Source organism: Perognathus longimembris, chromosome 21, assembly GCF_023159225.1.
Source record: "Perognathus longimembris pacificus isolate PPM17 chromosome 21, ASM2315922v1, whole genome shotgun sequence".
NCBI classification, from domain to species: Eukaryota; Metazoa; Chordata; class Mammalia; order Rodentia; family Heteromyidae; genus Perognathus; species Perognathus longimembris.
The window spans coordinates 6,224,161-6,242,604 of NC_063181.1; the positions used below are offsets into that span (position 1 = coordinate 6,224,161).

An 18,444-nucleotide genomic window follows, 5' to 3' on the forward strand; every position below is an offset into this window, starting at 1 on the left:
CTATGGAAAAGTCTGTAAGCTTCTTCTAATTGTCCCCATTATAACGCTCTCACAGACACTTGACACTAGTGGCTTGTCCCCTGTTCGAGCTGGTCACAGACTGGCACAGAGGCAGACAATGGGTCTTCATCCAGGCGGCAGCGGTCATTCAGAGTTCCAAAAATATCACCACTTTTCCTCTGCCACCAACAACGCATCAGGCTGTCACCCAGCTACTTGTGTTCCCCATTTTACTTGCATCCTAAGAGAACGGGAAAGACACAAAGCCCTTTTCAGTCCATCGCGCTGCCTCTGTTCCAGATAAGTGGCCTCTTTCCAAGTCCCCCAGCGTGGGGACGGAGGAGGAGCTCGGGCGGGATCAGACCTGCCGGTGGTGCGGAAGGGACCAATGGCCCACAAGACCACAGTCCGATGGCCACTTCTCAGCCCCAGCCCTCACTGGGCCCCCCCCCCCCGCCTTGTCAACCTTAGCGCCGGGGTCCAGGCCCAGGGTGGGCACGGCGGCAGATCTGGAATCAGCCCAGGCCTCCAGCCCCCCAGGGCTCGGAGTCTCCCAACTGGCTACAGAGACAGGCTGTGCTTTGTCTCTGCTCCCTGCACACGCGCGAGGACAGACACTCAATGGGAAATGCCAGCCCTAAAGCTGGAGGGCCTGCGGGAGAGGCAGAGGTGCCCAAGGCCAGCCAAATCCATCCGGGATGCGAACTTCCCGTTCCAGGCCCAGAGAGACGTTTGCCCGGGAGATGTTGAAATCGCTCAAGTGTGGGATGAAGTTTCTGCTTCCTGTAAGGAGACAGGCACTCTTGGGCAGAGTCCAAACAAAAGCCCCCTCAACGGCAGCGCCCGTCCCTTTAGTAGTGACAGGAACGCGGACTTGCTTCCCAGCCAGCTTCCACCAGGGAATTCCTCCAGTTCCCTGCAGTCCTGAGGAGGGACCCCTCCACCCTCCAAGGGACACCACAGGCCCCTCCTCCCACATGCCAGCTGACCAAGAGGCCTCCCCTACACCTTCCGAAAAGCTGGCTGAAACCAGAAAAACTATGTGGGAACAGCCCCAAAGCCGTAACTGTCCAGCCTTGAACACACTGGGGACACAGACAAGATGACAAGCCATGGGGCGCCAACCACACTACCAAGGGGGCTGAGGCTGCAGCTGCAGAGGTCTGTGCTCGAATCCTGCTACGGCTGCAGGCAAGGGAGCCTGGGTAAGTTCATGAACCCCGCAGGGCCCTCAGTTTCCCCTTATGCGAAGGAGAAAAGGCAACAGTGCCTACTTCAGAGTGAAGGGCTTCCCGGCTTTGCTACCCATTCGCCGGGCCTCCTTAGCCCTCGGTGCCCTCTCCGGGCCCTGGCTGGGCCTTTCCTCCAGAGCGTTCAGGGCCTGGTATCCACCATGAGCCTGTGTCACACAAACGGAAGGAGCCACAGGGCACAAAGCTGCCCGACACAACTCCCAGCCCAGGGCTGGTTCTCCAAGCATTAGAGCACCCTCGGGTGCTACTCACGGGGAGCCCAGCCGCACCCCTCAGCGGCAGGGGAAGGGTGAGGCAGGCTCAGGCAGAGAGGCCCAGTGAGGAAGAACGGGGTGAAGGGGCTCCTGAGAGGAGGAGGCTCCCAACCCACAGCACCACCAGAAAGGCCTGGAACTGTGAGCCGTTCATTCAGAAGAGCAAGCTTCTGTAGAAAAGGGATGAAGACCCAGAGAACAAAACCCATCTGTCCTGTTTACACAGCCAGGCAGCACTGCCCATAGATCTCACATCGATCTCACCCTGGGGCGGCCCTGCGCCCCGACGCCATGATGCACACGGCCTTCCCACCACCCAGAGCAGCTCCGGAACAAGCAAGCTCACTTCCCATCGGATTAGGCATCAAACGCAAGCAAGGCCGCCACCCGGAGCAGATAAGACCAACTACCCTCATTAACAGAGGGCCTGTCATCGCGATGAAAGGCAAAGAAAGCGGATCCCGAGGGCCCCTGCGACATCAGTTCCATCTCCAGCAGGCTTGGATGGTGCTGGAGCCCCGGGGGACTCAGGAGGCCAGGCTGGGCTGGCTCTTACCTGCCTCTGCCCTCTGTGTGTGGGCACAGGGATCTGCCTGGGTGGGTCTGTGTGCATGTATCTGTGTACACACGGGTATCTGTACGTACATGTGCCTGTGTGTGCACGCGTATTTCTCTGCATACTGATATGCGTTCATGGCGGTAGATGTGTCCATCACACACGTGTGCACGTCTGTGTCACGCACAGGCATCTGTGCACATGGGTGTGCCTTGCACACATGTCTATGCACATATGGATGCTTCTGCATACATGTGGATTGCATGATGCGCGTGTCTGTGTGCATGCAGGGGTGTTTGTGTGCACGTAGCTGTGCATGATACGGTGTGTGTCCGTGTTCGTGTGGGGTTGTCTGTGTGCACATGAGTGTGCACGCCGTGGTGTGTTGCTATTGTGTATGCATGCATGTATGCACTCACGTGGGTGGATGTTCACGCGTGTCTACGTGAGCATGCCGGGAAGGGGGTAGAAGCCAGCTCTCTCTCCCCTACTTCTGTCTCTCTCCCCTACTTCCTGAGGCTTTGAGTTGCTGGAAGGAAATGGAGGCTACTTCCCCGTTTTCCCCCCAAAGTCTGCCAGAAATAAATCTCCAACTATAAATTATAGAAATGGAGAGATGGAATGAGTGACAAGAAGCCTGGAGATTGTTGGGGTTGGGGGGGGGCAGATGGGCCCCTCCCAGCCAGCCGGCAGCTCTGAGGAGCTCCTCCCCCTCGGAGGGCGGCCGCTGGCTGGACGGGCCAGATGAGGTGGCGGGAGAAATATGTGAGTAATGACACTTCCTCTGTTTGTCTCCGCTTGTGGTTGCCCTGGACTACAGGACCACAGATTCGGTGCGAGCTGGCCAAAAATAAGAGATTACAGAGCCGTGCGGAAGATCAGAACAAAATAAAAGTCACAACACAGGCTTCCATGAGCAGAGGGCTGCCTCGTCTCCGGTTTCCTTCCTACTGGCCTCGTGGAGAAGAGAACTCAACGGCAGCTTGAGGACCCACAACCTCCCATTAGGCACGGCAGGACTATGTGAGAATGTTCCAGAAAGCCCACAGCCATGGGCAGTAAGAAGAACAAACAATGTACAGAGCCACCAAAAGGTCAAGTTTACATTATCTTGCTGTCAACTCGATGCAAATATCCATGGAACTACAGGAGGTGATGCACACCTATATTTGAGGACATCATTATAGACAGAACAATACATACTTATAACAAAGAGCACCAAGTTCAAATAACTAATGTGTACACAACTCTCACGGGTGTGTGAACACACATCCGGCCCGTGTATAAAGGCTGCTGGAGTCGGCTCACAGCTCTGAGAGCAGAGCTGAACTCGGAAACGAGGCGCCTGGCTCCATGTGTAATCCTGTTGTGCAATTCCTGCTGCATCTCCAAGAAATGAAGTCCGGCCGGGAAGGGAGGCCGGTGATGTCATCTGTTGACTGGGCTCCGTCCACAGCCAACATAATCTGATGGGTGTTTTCCTCCTCGGAACCTGGACTGAATTCAAACACATAGGAAGAGAAGGACCACGGCATGACATCACACACGCCTGAACCCCAGCCTCGGGGCCTGGTCCTGTGTCTGCCTCCCTTCTCCACTGCAGGCTGAGGGCTTAGTGGGTCTTCTTTTGTGCTCAGCTGATTAGGAAAGGCCAATGTATCTGAACAATGAGGGAGAAGCCCGACAAAGCACCTGTTGTCCCCAGAGCCTGTAATTACTCTTTACAAGCTGGTGCGAGGTTCTGACTCCAGGTGAAACAGCACTAGCTACCGCCCCTCCCCCCGCCCAAAGGGCTCGCTCACAATATGTTCTCTTCCTTCTCAGGAATGGCGGGGCTAGCAGATAATATACCAGATGCAAAGCACAACTCCAAAGGAGCTATTCTGGGCAGAAAATTCTAGGAAATTCCTTGATCCTCCTCCTAAGGAAAAGACAGCCAGGCCCAAAAAGACCAATAGTGCATGCTTTCCCTTACACGGGACTTAACATAGACCTAAGAAAGAAAAGAAAAGAAAGAAAGGTGAGGGTAAGAGGGAGAGAGAGGGGGGACTATTTAGGGCCAGGGGTGTCCCAGGAGGAGAGAGAACAAAGGCAAGGCTGTTGGGGAACACCAAGACCAGCTTGGATACCATAACAAGACTCCTGCCTCAAGGAAATTAACTGATTAAAATAAAGTTCACAGGAGCTGGGAATGTGGCCTAGTGGCAAGAGTGCTCCCCTCCTATACATGAAGCCCTGGGTTCAATTCCCCAGCACCACATATATAGAAAACGGCCAGAAGTGGCGCTGTGGTTCAAGTGGCAGAGTGCTAGCCTTGAGCAAAAAGAAGCCAGGGACAGTGCTCAGGCCCTGAGTCCAAGCCCCAGGGCTCGCCAAAAAACAATAATAATTAAGTTCACAATAAGGAAGTCTGGAAGGATAGTTCAGTGGTAGAACATGCTTATCACATACAAGGCCCTGGGTTTAATCTAAAAAACAAAACAAAGTGAAAAAGACATACCATTTGATGGGACATAGTCAGCATGAATGTGGTCTTTTCCCATCAACAGACCGTGAGCACATCTATATGGGTAGCTGTTTTTCACAACGGTTTTTAATGATTACCTTATTTTTCCTAAAGAGGGACACGAGTATTTGGCCGATCACGTGTTTTGGTCATGTAAGTGGTTTCTAATTCTTACTTATAATAATTAATATCCTAATGAAAATCTTTAGAACTATATGTTGGTGCATCAGTTATTCAGCATCCATGGCTATGAACTTTTGTTGTTTACATATTTTATCTATCTATCGATATATCTATCTATCTACTTATCTATCTAGCCAGCTTTACTAGTAGCAGGGTTTCACCTGGGGCCTCATACCTATTAAGGCTTGGCTTGCTTGGATGGTACTCCACCACTTGAGCCATGCTACTCACCCAGCTTTTTTTTTTTCTGGTCCTAGAGCTTGAACTCTGGGCCTGGGCACTGTCCTGAGCTCTTTCGCTCAAGGCTAGCACTCTACCACTTGAGTCACTGTGCCACTTCTGGCTTTTTCCGTGACTAATTGGAGATAAAAGAGTCTCACAGACTTCCTGCCCAAGCTGGCTTTGAACCACGATCCTCAGATCTCAGCCTCCTGAGTAGCAAGGATTACAGGCGTGATCTATCAGCATCTGGCTTACAGATTGTTAAGATACTGTCTTTCATGCTCCAGAAAGTCCATACCAGAAATGTATAAATTAATTTATGCGTTAACCTCCAAAGAACTTCTTACTTTTTTTATTTGTCAGTTGTGAGACTTGAAATCAGGGCTGAGGCGCAGTCCCTGAGCTTTTCTGCTTAAGGCTAGCTCTCTATCACTATGAGCCACAGCTTCACTTCCGGTTTTCCTGTGGTTAATTGGAGATAAAAGAGTCTCGAGGACATTCCTGCTCTGGCTGGCTTCAACCGCAATCCTCAGATCTCAGCTTCCTAAGTAGCTAGGATTACAGGCGTGAGCCACCAGCGCCCAGCCTAACTTGTTTCTTGAACGTATAAAATCTTACTCACTAACATAACATTTCTTTAGGTTTCTTTTTTTTCTTGAATTCCACATGTTGGAATGTATTCTTATAATCCCTAGTAATTTTATATTGTTTCATGTAGCTATTGTAAGTGGGATTTCTAACTTGTATTTCCTAATTGGCTGTTTATACTATACAGGAAAATTACTAGTTCTAGGATGTACTTTTAAATTGGTTACTTTAAACTTCTTAGAATAAATGTTTCCTTCAGTCGGCTCCTTTAAATGTGAGACAAACCATACAAATACCTATCAAAAGTTTTAGTGTTCCTCTCTGGAACTTTTTACTTTGTATTTTTTCTTGTCTTGTTACAATGGCTAGGTCTTCCAGAACAATGGCAACTAATGTCTCTTCCCCAGGGAGGTAGAGACTCAAGGAAGCATTTGCTAAACCAGCCTTAGCTACTGCCCACGTCACGTGGCCCTGATATAGACCACATAGTAAGGCAATTTTACAAGAAAGGGTGTCTTTGAGAAACACATAAACTATTGAACACCAAAACAGACAGAATGGTGGCAATGCTAATAATTTCTATACTAGTTCACTTTTCTGTTGCCACAAAATACCCAAAGCTGGGTAACTTCACAGAGAAATGTATTGAGCTCACATTCTGGAATGTTGCACATTGAGCTCCGCCCCCAGGCCACGCCCTGGCCACGCCCCTGCGGAGCCCTCCATAGCAGATGGCACAGGTAGGAGCGCTCAGGGGCACAGGACATCACCCGGCAAGATTCAGTGTGCTCTCCTGAAGGGAACACTACTTTACACCCTGGGAGAGCACAACCTCCATGACCTAAGGCCCTCCCTCCAGGCTCCACCTCTTAAAGGGCCCGCCCCATTGCAACACAGCCACCCTGGGGACCAAGCTTCCCTCCCAGGAACCCCCGGGGATAAAAGCACAGCAATCTCCACGCAGGGCTGGGAAGGGAGGGGCCTGACCTGTCAGCTCCGAGCTCCTGGGCTCCCCTCCGCCTGTCTCAAGCCCTCAAGTCCCTTGCCCTCCTCCTTTCCCAGTTGAGCCTATGAACCTTCCAGAACCTTCCAGATCGAACTGGCCACTAGACACTTTCACCTCACCCCTTGGCATGATTGTCTAGGAACTAATGACCCTTCATCCTTGAAACCTGACTCCTCACACACACACACACCCTCCCTCCACACAACTGCCCCAAAGGGCCTTCATTCCTGAAAACAGTCACCAAATTGCCCCCTGGGAGTGTGGCTAGCCACCCTCTGTTCCACTGCCACTGTCACTCCCACGCTGAGGGGAGACCTGGAGGAGGGGGGCTGAGGTGGCAACCTCACCCCGTGTGGGACACAGGAGGGTGACGGCGGGAGAGGACAGAGGGCCACGAGAGCCGGGCTGTGAAGGTGAACACAGACAGTCCTTTCCCTCCCTCCCTCCCCTCCCCTCCCCTCCGCCCTCCGCTCCCCTCCTGTCTCTCCCCACACTCAGGCTCGAATCCTGTACCTCTGTCCTTGCACAACCGTCCCCATCCTGCCCTCCAGGAACACAGCAGCGGGAAGTCCTCACTCCACTGTCCTGACAGGGTCTCAACTCCAACTCGCTGTTCCCCCATGAGACGCGGTGCTGGCCGCCTTGGGGGTTTCGTAATTGTGATGAAAAGCAGACAGAAGTCGGGGCGGTGGCATGCACTCTGAAGGCTGAGGGAGGGGGTCACTACTCACTACCCCCCACCAGCTCCACCTCACCCCACTCCCGTTCTTACCACCCACCCCCAACCCACTCACAGCCAGAGAAAGGAAGGAAGGAAGGAAGGAAGGAAGGAAGGAATATTGCTTTACTTTTTTGGGGGGGCCAGTCCTGGCCTTGAACTCAGGGCCTGAGCACTGTCCCTGGCTTCTTTTTGCTCAAGGCTAGCACTCTGCCACTTGAGCCACAGCGCCACTTCTGGCCGATTTCTGTATATGTGGTGCTGGGGAATCAAACCCAGGGCTTCGTGTATACGAGGCGGGCGCTCTTGCCACTAGGCCATATTCCCAGCCCCGCTTTACTTTTAAATTCTAAAACTCACCAATCTCCCATCGAGGTCCATGTGCTTCTGGAGCTTCCTTCCTTCCCGAACTGTCCCATAGCAGGACACCCCTTCCCAGCCCCTCCCCCTTTCTCCCAATCCCTTTTCCTCTTTCCCCCATCTCCTCCTGCCACCCCATCGCCGGACCCCAAGGAAGAACAAAATCCAGCCTTCAGGAATCCTCTCACCCCAATCCACTGCAGGATGGATGGATGGATGGACGCATGGGGTGGACGGGTGGGTAGTATTGTTACAGTAACCAAAAGCAGACCAAGACAAGAACATATCCAGAGCTGAGCTCTACTCACAAGAAACCAAAAGTGGAAGGGAGATGGAGGCAAAATAGGGTCATAATATTCAATGCATATCCTATGAAATTAGGAAAATGGAAGGGATTGGTGGAGTGGAAGGGAGGGGGAGAACAATGACAGGGGTGATGTCGATCAAGATGCCTGTATTCACAAACTGACATAGTGAATGGTAACCCCTTTGTACCAGTACTGAAAGATAATTTAAGTATAATACTTTTTAAAAGAAGAAAATCAGGAGATTAGAAGAAGGTACCTTTGGAATTGACAACAATGTCAGGGCAATTTCAGAATTTCAGAACCACTTATTTAATTAATTTCCAGCAAGAAGACATCAGAACAAGAAGAGGAGGTGCACAATGAAACCACCGAGCTGCTCACATCATTCACCCCGAAACCAACTAGGCCTTCAAATATCTCAGGAGCCAGACTACGTTAGAAACAGCTAAAAAGAAGACAGGTGCTGGAGGCTCACACCTGTAATCCCAGCTACTTAGGGGGCTGAGAGTTGAGGATCATGATCTGTTTTGGTACTGGGGATCAAACCCAGGACATTGCACTTGCTTGGCAAGCACTTTGCCACTGAGCTACATCCCAGCCCCCGTGAGACTCTTATCTCCAACTAATCACCAAAAACCTTGGCTTAATTGGTACAGTGCCAGCCTTGAATGAAAACACTAACAGACAGACAACACCCAGACCCTGAGTTCAAACCCCAGAACTGGCACAGAAACAGCTAATAAGGAGTGTCAGAAACTGATGGACCACCTTCTGACCTCTGTGACCGGCCAGAGCTCCACACATCACACCCACCATCTCCCTACATCCCCCTAGCAACCCCAAAGCCATGAGGCAAGGTGCTCCTGGCAAAAGAGAAAACCAGGGCAGACACGGGGCAACTTGCCTGAACTAATAAGCTTCAAAAATCAAGCCTGGAATTAAGATCCACAAAGATGTGTCCTCTAGAAAGTGAGGCCTCAAATTCTTTCCATTCCACCTCACATTTCCTGAGAGAATCCTTGGACTATCTCCACAAAGGAAAAAATGATGTCCAAAAAAGCAGTTCCAAACCTGACACAAGGATTTTTTCTTCCTGTCCCCATCCTGCCTCAAACACTGCCATGTAAACCAGGTACTCGTAGTAGCTCGTGCCTGTAATCATACTTAGGAAGCTGAGATCTACGGATCTCAGTTCAAAGCCTGGCGGGGCAGGGAAGTCTATAAGACTCTTATTTCCAAGTAACTACCAAAAATTAAAAAATAAAAAGCCAGAAGTGGAGCCGTAGGTTGAAGTAGCAGAGCACTGGCCTGGAGTAGCAAAGCTCAGGAATAGCACTCAGGCCCTGAGTTCAAGCCCAGAACAAGCCCTGTCCCCCCCCCCCCCCCGCAAAAAAAGCCATGTGTCAGTTGGAAGAGGAGAGGGCTGAGCAAATAAACCTTGAACCACGCCAAAGTAACATGGCGACACAGCCAGCCAAGGGGTGCTCATGGCTGCCATCCACTCAATCTGACCCAGGCCTTCAGAAGAGGGGGGGCCATCAGCTGATGACTACATGGCCAGGACTCCTACTGACTGCTCCCCAAATGCCCCTCTAGGGTGCAGGGGAGAACCCAGGCCAAGCCAGAGCTTCTATTGGGACACCAAAGACTCAAGTGACCGCCATTATACAGTGAGCCTCTGCCCATGGGCACAGCCTTGGCTAAGATGGAGACAGGCGGTACCTGACTGCACAGAGATCATCGGCACAGAGTTCAGAGCGGTACCTGATCGCACAGAGATCATCGGTACAGAGCCCCAGACCTCCCATGTGCAAGCCTCCAGGACAGACCAAGTCCTGGGGCGTGTCTCAGCCTTCCATGCCTTCACTTCCAGCACGAGGATCAGCCCTAGTTGTCAGGGAACACTAAAGGACTGGAAACCATGTCTAGGCCTAGGGCCAAAGTCTTAATGAATGCTACTGACTTTACCCACTCCCCCCAGGTGACCCAGCTTCCCTCCGGTGCCTCTTGTGCCCTCAATGTCTGAGTGGTCTGCAGAGAGCCCAGAGAGCAACTGTTAGGTCACTTCCTTTCTAGAGGACTAAGACTTCAATATCAGTAAGATCTCAGAGACAGAGTGAGCCATGTCTGGGTTCTCCTGGAACAAGCTGGTTGGCAGCAGTGCCATCACTGGAGGATACATTAATTAGTGTAATCTATCCAGAGAGAGGCTTCAATGTTCCTCCTACCAGCAGGGCCATCTCACTGTGTAAAATGACACAACGGGCCACCGAAACTTTGCCTGAGCTGTCACTGTTCAGGTTTGAAGCAGAATTGCATGTCTTCCAAAATATTGAAACACACCTCCCCACCCCCCCACACACATACCCCTCACTAAACCCACAGTGGCTCAGAAACACCTGACAGTCCCTTGGGGACGTGTTTCCTAACCACGACTCATAGCCCCACTTTAAGCACTGCTCTTCCAGCTCCTGTGACTTGTGTCCCTAATGAGACAAGGCACAAAGTACTAATAATGGCAACTTGCAGCTACAGGAAAGCAGGAGATGGTCCTGCGTCTGCTTTGTCCCCGGTCTCCATGCAATGAAACCGTAGATGGAGGAGAGAGCACAGCCCTCCTCCAATACTCTCCAAACCCACAGTTCTGAGTCTTAGGTTGTCCTTGCCCAAACACTGGGGAAGAATTTGTCACCAAGAATAGGGAAGCAGCCAGGTGGCCCAGTGGCTCACACCTCCAATCCTAACTACTCGGGAAGCTGAGATCTAGAATCCTGGTTCAAGGTCAGCCAAGGCAAGAAAGTCTATGAGACTTGTAGCTCCAATCAAAGCTGCAAGAGAGGAGCTGGGACGGAGGGTCTGGGGGACCCTGAGTCCACGATTCCGTTATTACGAGGATCTTTAGATTTCTTCCTCACAGGCTCCCCACAAGGAGGGAGTCCAGCTCTGACCTATCATTAGAGGGAGACCAGGTCATAAACACCATATGTTAAACTGAAAGACAGAGGGGCTCCCAGGGAACTAGCACAGCCGGTGGCCCTGGGGCCTGGGGACAGGAGTCCAGGGTCCAGAGTCACTTCACTGGGCCTCCGACATCCCGCCTCTTCCTGCCCATCCCCTGGCCCTCTTCCTGCCCACTGCCTTGTGCGCTGACCACTCTGTGTCCCACCCAGTGCCCCTCAGGGAACTGGCCTAGCAAAACCTCCCAGGTCACCGAGGAAAGCAAGTGAAAGAGGAAGATGCTCTGGGGTGGGCTTCAGAAACATCTGGAGGGCATCTGGGTACGAACCCCGCTTTCCCAGGAACACCAGGAGACCCCTCCCTTCGCAGAGAGGGCGGGAACCACCCCTGGTGTTTACGAGCACTGGCCCACATTCATTCAGTTTTGCCAGAAGGGCCCTCTTGGAGCCCGCGTGCTTCCTTCACCTTGGCAGCACCTGGAAGCCAGACGGGCCAAAGCCAGACCCACCTGGAGCGGGGCGGTCGGAAGTTCTGGTGCCTGAACTTCGTCATAAACTCCCCAGGGGATCCTAATGAGCAGTTTCTAATGACACCCCACCCCCCAGCTCCCTGAAACATCCCCTTGGCTGGAGAGTGGCCTGTGCCCCAGAGCCCGGCCCCCAACCGCGCCCCCCCACCCTGTCGTTACTGGGAATGCCCAGTCCCATTCAAAGGAAGCTGCTTCCCCAGCGGGCTAACCAGAGAGCACTGGGATTTCTACTCACAGCAATTCTCCTTTCTCATTAATGGGAGAAGGCTGACTAGAAGCAAGGAACCTGAGCAAATGGCTTCACACAACGGCCAGTCCTAGACAGGGACCTCAGCAGTCAGATAAGTGATCATGGGCATCTGGAGGAAAGCACAAAGCCCTCAGGCCGCCCACTCCCAACAGGCTAGTGTTCCCCTTTCAATGTTATGGACCAGTTCTTTTTCCAGGGGAAGAATGCTCACACCACGACGGGGCAAATGGCACAGGTATCCATCCCTGAGCTTGGTTCTGAATGCAGGGATTACAGTAAACAGAACCACAACAACTTAAATGTGGTGAGGACTTTTCGGAAGTGACTAAGAAGGTCCGGTCTGCCCCTATGACTCAACATGGAACCCGGGTAGCACCAGCCTCGCTGCCAAACTTGAGGGGAGGTAATGAAGGACTTCCCCAAACCCTCGCACTCTCCAGAGTCAGGGAAAGAGGGTTTCCAAGAAGCGGAAGACGGGGAGAAAAGTGGTGACAACTCCGGGTCTCCTGAAGCCCACCCCACACCCTCCATTCCCAGTGTGGGCAGCACAGGAAAGTGGGCAGGGGATCGTCTCCGTCCTGCGGAAGCCTGTGCCCAATTCTATGGCTGGAACACAGGACGAGGAGTCCGGGGGGGGGGGGGGGGGAAGGTTGTCATGGAACCCACTGGCTAGTAACTGAGACTAGGATGCTAAGCCTGGCACCGCCGTTCAAAGGTTAGAAAGGCCTGAGGACAGCCCGACTTGTCCCCTTCCACCGCCTCCACTCCCAGAGGAGCGGCCATCCCAGCCAACAGGACTGCCAGAACTTTCCATGGACCCAGCCTGAGCACTCTCTAGGGAAAACCACCGCGATTTTGGAAGCAGAGGACAGAGACCGCCCAAGCTCTGTGTGCAGTGCCCACCAGCAGAGCTGGACCTGGGGTCCAGGAGGATGTGGCTGGGGCTCCCCGCCGTGAGCCGTTCTCACGTCCAAGGCTGGTGACGCGCATCCCTCAGGACCAGGCACCGGGCGAGACACACTTGTAGACCAAGTATCTGCCACATGGCCACGCTGTCAGTCTAGAGACGCACCCGGGAGGCCCTTGGTCTGGAAAGGGCTGGAAGACTGACCCCACGGCCCCACCCCTTTGTGAGTAGGCCGTGCGCAGTGGGGGCGGCCTCCAGCAGGGCGGCGCTATTCCCCCGGGATGCCTCCTCCTTGCTCCTGGGTGCCAATCCTGGAGGCTGGATTCAGTGCCTGGGCGCTGTCCCCGAGCTCTCCTGTGCAGCTTTTAGTGGCTCATTGGAGATGAGTCTCACAGACTTTCCTGCCCAGACTGGTTTCGAACCACAATCCTCAGCTGAGGAGCTAGGATGACACCTGGCTGGACGCCTCCTTCTTTCACCTCTTCTCTGCCCTGCTCAGCACCAGGGATCGGGAGATCTGCCCAGACCCTGTTGGGGAGCACCCAGTGCCTGCCGGCCCAGGCGCCCAGGGCTGAGACCAGCCATGCGACACCCGAGCAGGCCCCGCCTCCTGGCATCAGCTTTCCGAAGGCAGGGTGTCCTTGAGTGAAACGTGCGACTCCCCCCACGAGGGACCTGGGGAGACAGAGGAGGAGCGGGAGGAGCCCAGCGGCAGACGCGGCTTCTCATCGCCAGACCGCAGGCGGAGCGTGTGGCCACGACTCTGGTCCTGGACTCGGGAGCTTCGGTCTGATGTGGTCGAGTGTTTCTGAACATACTTTCTAACCCCAGTCCAATGAGCGCCGTGAAGGGAATAATCAAAGTATCGATTACGGACACCTTCCCATTACAGCGCGTGTGAGCTCACACATGCGTGCCTGTCACCAGCGGGGAGCAAACCCACACGCCACGCGGCTGAAACAATGACAAGCCGTGGATCTACCACAGCGGCCTTCCCCAGCCACATCCCAGGAGGGCGCCTCCCCGTCCCTCCCACGCCTCCCGCCTCCCTGGCAAGGATCGCCCGGCGCTGGGAAAGACCCAAGCGTTTCCGGGAAGGGCGGCTGAGTTCGCCAGAGTGCCCAAGGCCACGTGACTTCTCCACTAGCCGCTACCCCCCAAGAGCAAGCCCTGCCCCTGGAAAGGACCAGCATGAGGAGCCAGCATGTCTGCCTAGAACCCCATCTCAACGAATAAGCCAAGGAGAGCTGCCTACACCTGTTATCCCGGCTCCTTAAGAGGCACGAGAAGAAGGATTACTGTCAGAGGCCAGCCCCGGGCCAGAACAGGAGACTCGACTGAACGAATAACTACGGCCAAACGGGCTTTGGAGGTGATTCAAGCTGTAGAGCTCTTCACAGCTAGCGCAAGGCTCTGAGTTCAGACCCCGGTACTGCTACATATGTCATTTTTAATTGCTTCTCTACGAAACATGTATGGACTTTTTTCCTCATCGTTATTCCCTAAACAATGTAGTGAACAACTATTTGCATAGCGTTTACGTTGTAGTAGTTATTTATAGCCAAAGGGTAATTCAAAGTACCTGGGAAGGCACGAGTGGGTTATATGCGAATGTTCTGCCATGTTCTAGGAACTGACACCCCGGGTGCTACAGAATCAGCCTCACAGCAGGGATTCGAAACCAGCCTGAGTATCACTGAGCTAAATACCACCTCACCCGAGGACCAGACAGGGGCTCCCTTAGCTACATCACTAACGTATTATATCCAGGCTTAGACTCCAGGGAAGAGGGAAGGAGAAAGAAGAGGAAAGAGAAGCTGCTCCAACCGCCGTCCTTAGCCAGCGATGAACATCCTTTCATCCAGCGCTTGCAGCAAGCTCCTGAGCACAACACCCACCCACCAGCCCTTCCAGAAGGTTCCCTCCTTCCACAGGCTGCCTGGGGCCCAGAAACCAGACGTGTGCACAGGCACTCCCTGGTGACCCCTCGGCTCCATAGGGCGGCCTCTCGTCTGGCCCTGCAGACACAGCTGAGCTCCAGAAGGTTCTGTAACAGAGCGGGGGGTGGGAGGGGGGATGCTGAAGCAGCAAGCCCATCTCTGGGACAACTTGTCCCCAAGGACAGAAGAGGCCAAGGGGGCACACACAGCTGGGAGGCGGTGGGGCGGGGACTGCACCAGCAGACCAAGTGGGGCACTGGCCGGATCCTTCCTTCTGGCCTTTGCGGTCCCCTCCGTAGAACAAGGTAAATAACTCTTCCACCCACCTTCTGGAAGCTGGGCAGCCTAGCAATTCTAATGACCCCACGAGTCCCAGAGGTCAGTGTTTTCCCCCAAGGAGCCCTGGGCTAGTCTACATGAGCCCAGGAGGCTCTGTCAGAGGCTCTGCCCACCCATCCTTGGATGGAAAGGGCAGAGGGCGTCCCCCTGCCTGGCCCTGGATCCTGTCACAAAGATCCCATTGTGCGATTCTCAATAGCAGGTTCTGTGGGAAGGCAATAATATTATTTTCAACGGCTGGCATGCCATCTTCCTTAAACAGGGAGCACACGGCGTGCAGAGCTGTGTCACACGGAAAGGGACCCGCCAGGGCCTGAGACACGGGAAAGCCTCAGCCAGCTAGGGGACAGCGGGAGGCTGCCCTGCGGGTGCAGGTGACCCAGCGTGGAGAACAGAAGGTGGGAGACAAGGCCGGCGATCCCGTGGCAATTTACTTGACTGCCTGCCTCAGCCACAGGCCTGGGCCCCTCAAGCTTGGACTTCAATTGGATCAAAATGCTCAGAACATTCCTTTGGTGGCCTCGCCATCCATTCAAGCTGCAATCTCCCTGACGAAGGAGGCGTGGGTACCCAGGGATTCACAGTGAGCGATTCCTCTCCCCCCCGGCCCGTGGTAAAGCAAACCCCAGCCATACATTCACTTGAAGTACTGCGGAATGTTTATGACCACCAAGCCCCGAGGGGGGGGAGAACACAGGAAAATAAAGCCTAATTTCGTCATCACCTGAAGGAAAGGCAAAGGCAAGCCGGTGGGAACTGCGCTCAGCTCAGCTCCGCACCCAGTCGGGTCTTCGGAAGCAGTGAACATTTTCCCCAGGCTCCCAGAGCCATGGAGTTTGGGGCTGGGCACACGCTACCACCTCTGCTTGCTTGCCTTCTTTGAGTTTTACTCATCAACCCCTTTGGCCAAACCAACCGGGAAGGGAAGGCGTGGTTCAAGTGGTACAGGGCCAGCCTCGAGCTAAAGATAAAACATAATAAAAACCAAGCATTGTGCCTGTGATGGGTGCCGCTGCATTGTGCGCGCAGGCGGAGCGGGTCACCGGCGCTCAGTCCCCTTCCCTGACCACCGGCCCACAGGCCGCGCACTGCCTCTCCCGCAGACCCCCGGGGTGAAGGGATGGAAGCCCTGGCCGCCAAGGGAGAAGGCCAGGAGGAAGTCAAGCAGCAAGAAGGGACGTGGCATGGGGATATAGCCTAGTGGCAAGAGTGCCTGCCTCGGATACACGAGGCCCTAGGTTCGATTCCCCAGCACCACATATACAGAAAACGGCCAGAAGCGGCGCTGTGGCTCAAGAGGCAGAGTGCTAGCCTTGAGCGGGAAGAAGCCAGGGACGGTGCTCAGGCCCTGAGTCCAAGCCCCAGGACTGGCCAAAAAAAAAAAAAGAAGAAGGGACGTGGCCCCACGGCAGGGGAGGGGCAGGAAGAGGCGAGAAAGAGAGCGAGGCATGAGAAGCCCGGGCCACGTGAGAGAGAAGACGCCTGGCAGAAAGGCAGGACAGGAGAAAACGCCTGCAGAAGCCCCTGGAGGAAGTGTACGAGGACACAAGTCCCACCGGCGTGGGCTGAGCGAAGCCCACGTGACTAGAGGCAACATCTCCCTCCGAGCAAAATGCACAGGAAGCCGGGAAGCCTGGGAAAACTTCCTGTGCGCTACCGACATTCCTTCGCTAGGCAGATGAGCCACCACGGCCCAGAGAAGTAAGGTGACCTGCCCATGGCCACACAGCTGGAAAGCACCAGGGCTCCTCCCATCTCTCCTAACCTTGGGGATTCCCCATCGGAGGGTTCCCTGGACGGTATCCCTCCAACGACAGCTACCACATTATTCGTGGCACACTGACCCTTCTCCGGGCACCGTCTGCATCAGAGCTGAGGCTCTCACCCCCTGACCTGGCCTGCCAGCTACTCGTGGGCGAGGTGTGCTTTGCTGGCTCAGAGGCTACTTGATGGCTGGACCTGAAGGCAGAGAGGAAACGCTCACTTGGGCCAAGAGTAGTCTTGAGCAATGGACCAAGCAGCAGGAGTGCCCAGGGGTGCCAGAGGGTCCCTTGAGAACAGTACAGACTAGGCTGGAAAGCAGCGCCTGGAGCAAGACAGAGGTACTGGGGATCTATCTTGAAGTGACAGCAAAGCTCACACAAGACAGAGCCATTCTGGGTACCTGGACCCCTAAGACCAGGCTGGGAGAAGACCAGGGAGGGTGTGAATTCAAATTCAGGGGACAGCAATGTTCCCCACAGAAGACAGGCAAGAAGCTTCCAGACAGACCCTGAAGCGAGAAGAGAGACATCGTGGAGAGTCCTCCAGTAAAGCAATCTCCTCTGAAGCGGCAACGGCGGGGCTCTCTCTCTCCTCGGACCCTCTGCTGGGCCGCAGCGAGCGCGTCAGGCGTGCCCGTCAGGCGTGCCCCACGCCACACTGACATTCGCTCTCGGAATCTGTTTTCCTTCCTATGTGCCTCATGGGCCACCATGGAGCCAGACCACCCTTCCGAACGAAAATGGCGATGGCCACGAGGCAGGCTAGGACCTGAGTCCAGTTAATATCCTTTCCATCTGGCCAGACAACGAGCACAAATTCCTCGAGGCAGTGGGTGAAGGGGGCCCCCGCGGGCTCTCCACAAGACACGGACCGTCTAATCCCTCCCGTGTCCAACCAAGGCCGGCAAGGATCCCTCCCCTGTTTGAGTGTGCTCTCTCCAGATTACAGGTTAATGGTGGCTCGGGCTGTCACTGGGTGCGCCCCATCCTCACGCTAAGAAGCACCCTAAGGACGATAGTTAGGAGCCGAGGCTCAAAACGGATAGCTCTGACGATGATGGTGTTCTCACAACCCAACACATTTCAAGGTCAAAGGAAAACCAGAGGCCTCAAGCAGAGAAAGCAAGAAGCCATTCCCCTTATACTTCCAAAAGGCCCTAGAACCATGTCCTCAAGTTCCGTTGGAAAAACCCCAAGTTTGACAGAAAATGAGGGTCAGGATATAGGAGAAAGAGCTACCCCAGCCAAGTCCAGCCCAACCCCGCAGACTCGTGGGGTGCTGGTATCGGCGTCTCTTACTGATCATGGTGGTCCCCCCGGCCAGGGCTGCCTTGGTCCCCTGGAAGAAGTCATCGGCTGACGTCATCCCCTGCTCGGGCATCTGGAAACGAGTGTGCACATCGATTCCGCCGGGGATCACCATGCGGGAGTGGGCTTCGATGGTCTTCACCCCTCCGGGCACAATCAGGTTTTCTCCTATTTGCCTAAACAGACAGGATGATGAGTCATACAGTGAGTCAGTGAATGGGATCGATCTGACAGCTATCTTTTTTTGTTTGTTTGTTTATTAATTGAACACAAATTTTTTGACAAGGTGTTGTGCAAAAAGGGTACATTCACATAGTAGGGCAGTGTGTACATTTCTTGTGATATCTTACGTCCTGTTTTTCTATCTCTTCTGACAGCTATCTTCCCTGAGCTACAAACTGTCCCCCGTGTAGGCAGGACAACTTTCTGGATTACTGCTATACTTTACCTGCTCCTCACCCAAGTAAGAGGGTGTGCAGAAAGCAAAAATCTACAC

General features: G+C 54.0%; 1 protein-coding gene across 2 annotated transcripts in view; it reads right to left on the reverse strand.

Moving 5' to 3' along the window:
* Nucleotides 1-18,444, reverse strand: part of Dpysl2 (dihydropyrimidinase like 2) — a 72,029-nt gene that overhangs the window by 27,124 nt on the left and 26,461 nt on the right. For both annotated transcript variants that reach the window (XM_048330818.1, XM_048330819.1), the window contains exon 3: nucleotides 17,940-18,124. In XM_048330818.1, coding sequence (XP_048186775.1) covers nucleotides 17,940-18,124 — 185 coding nt within the window. The remainder of the gene's footprint in view (nucleotides 1-17,939; nucleotides 18,125-18,444) is intronic.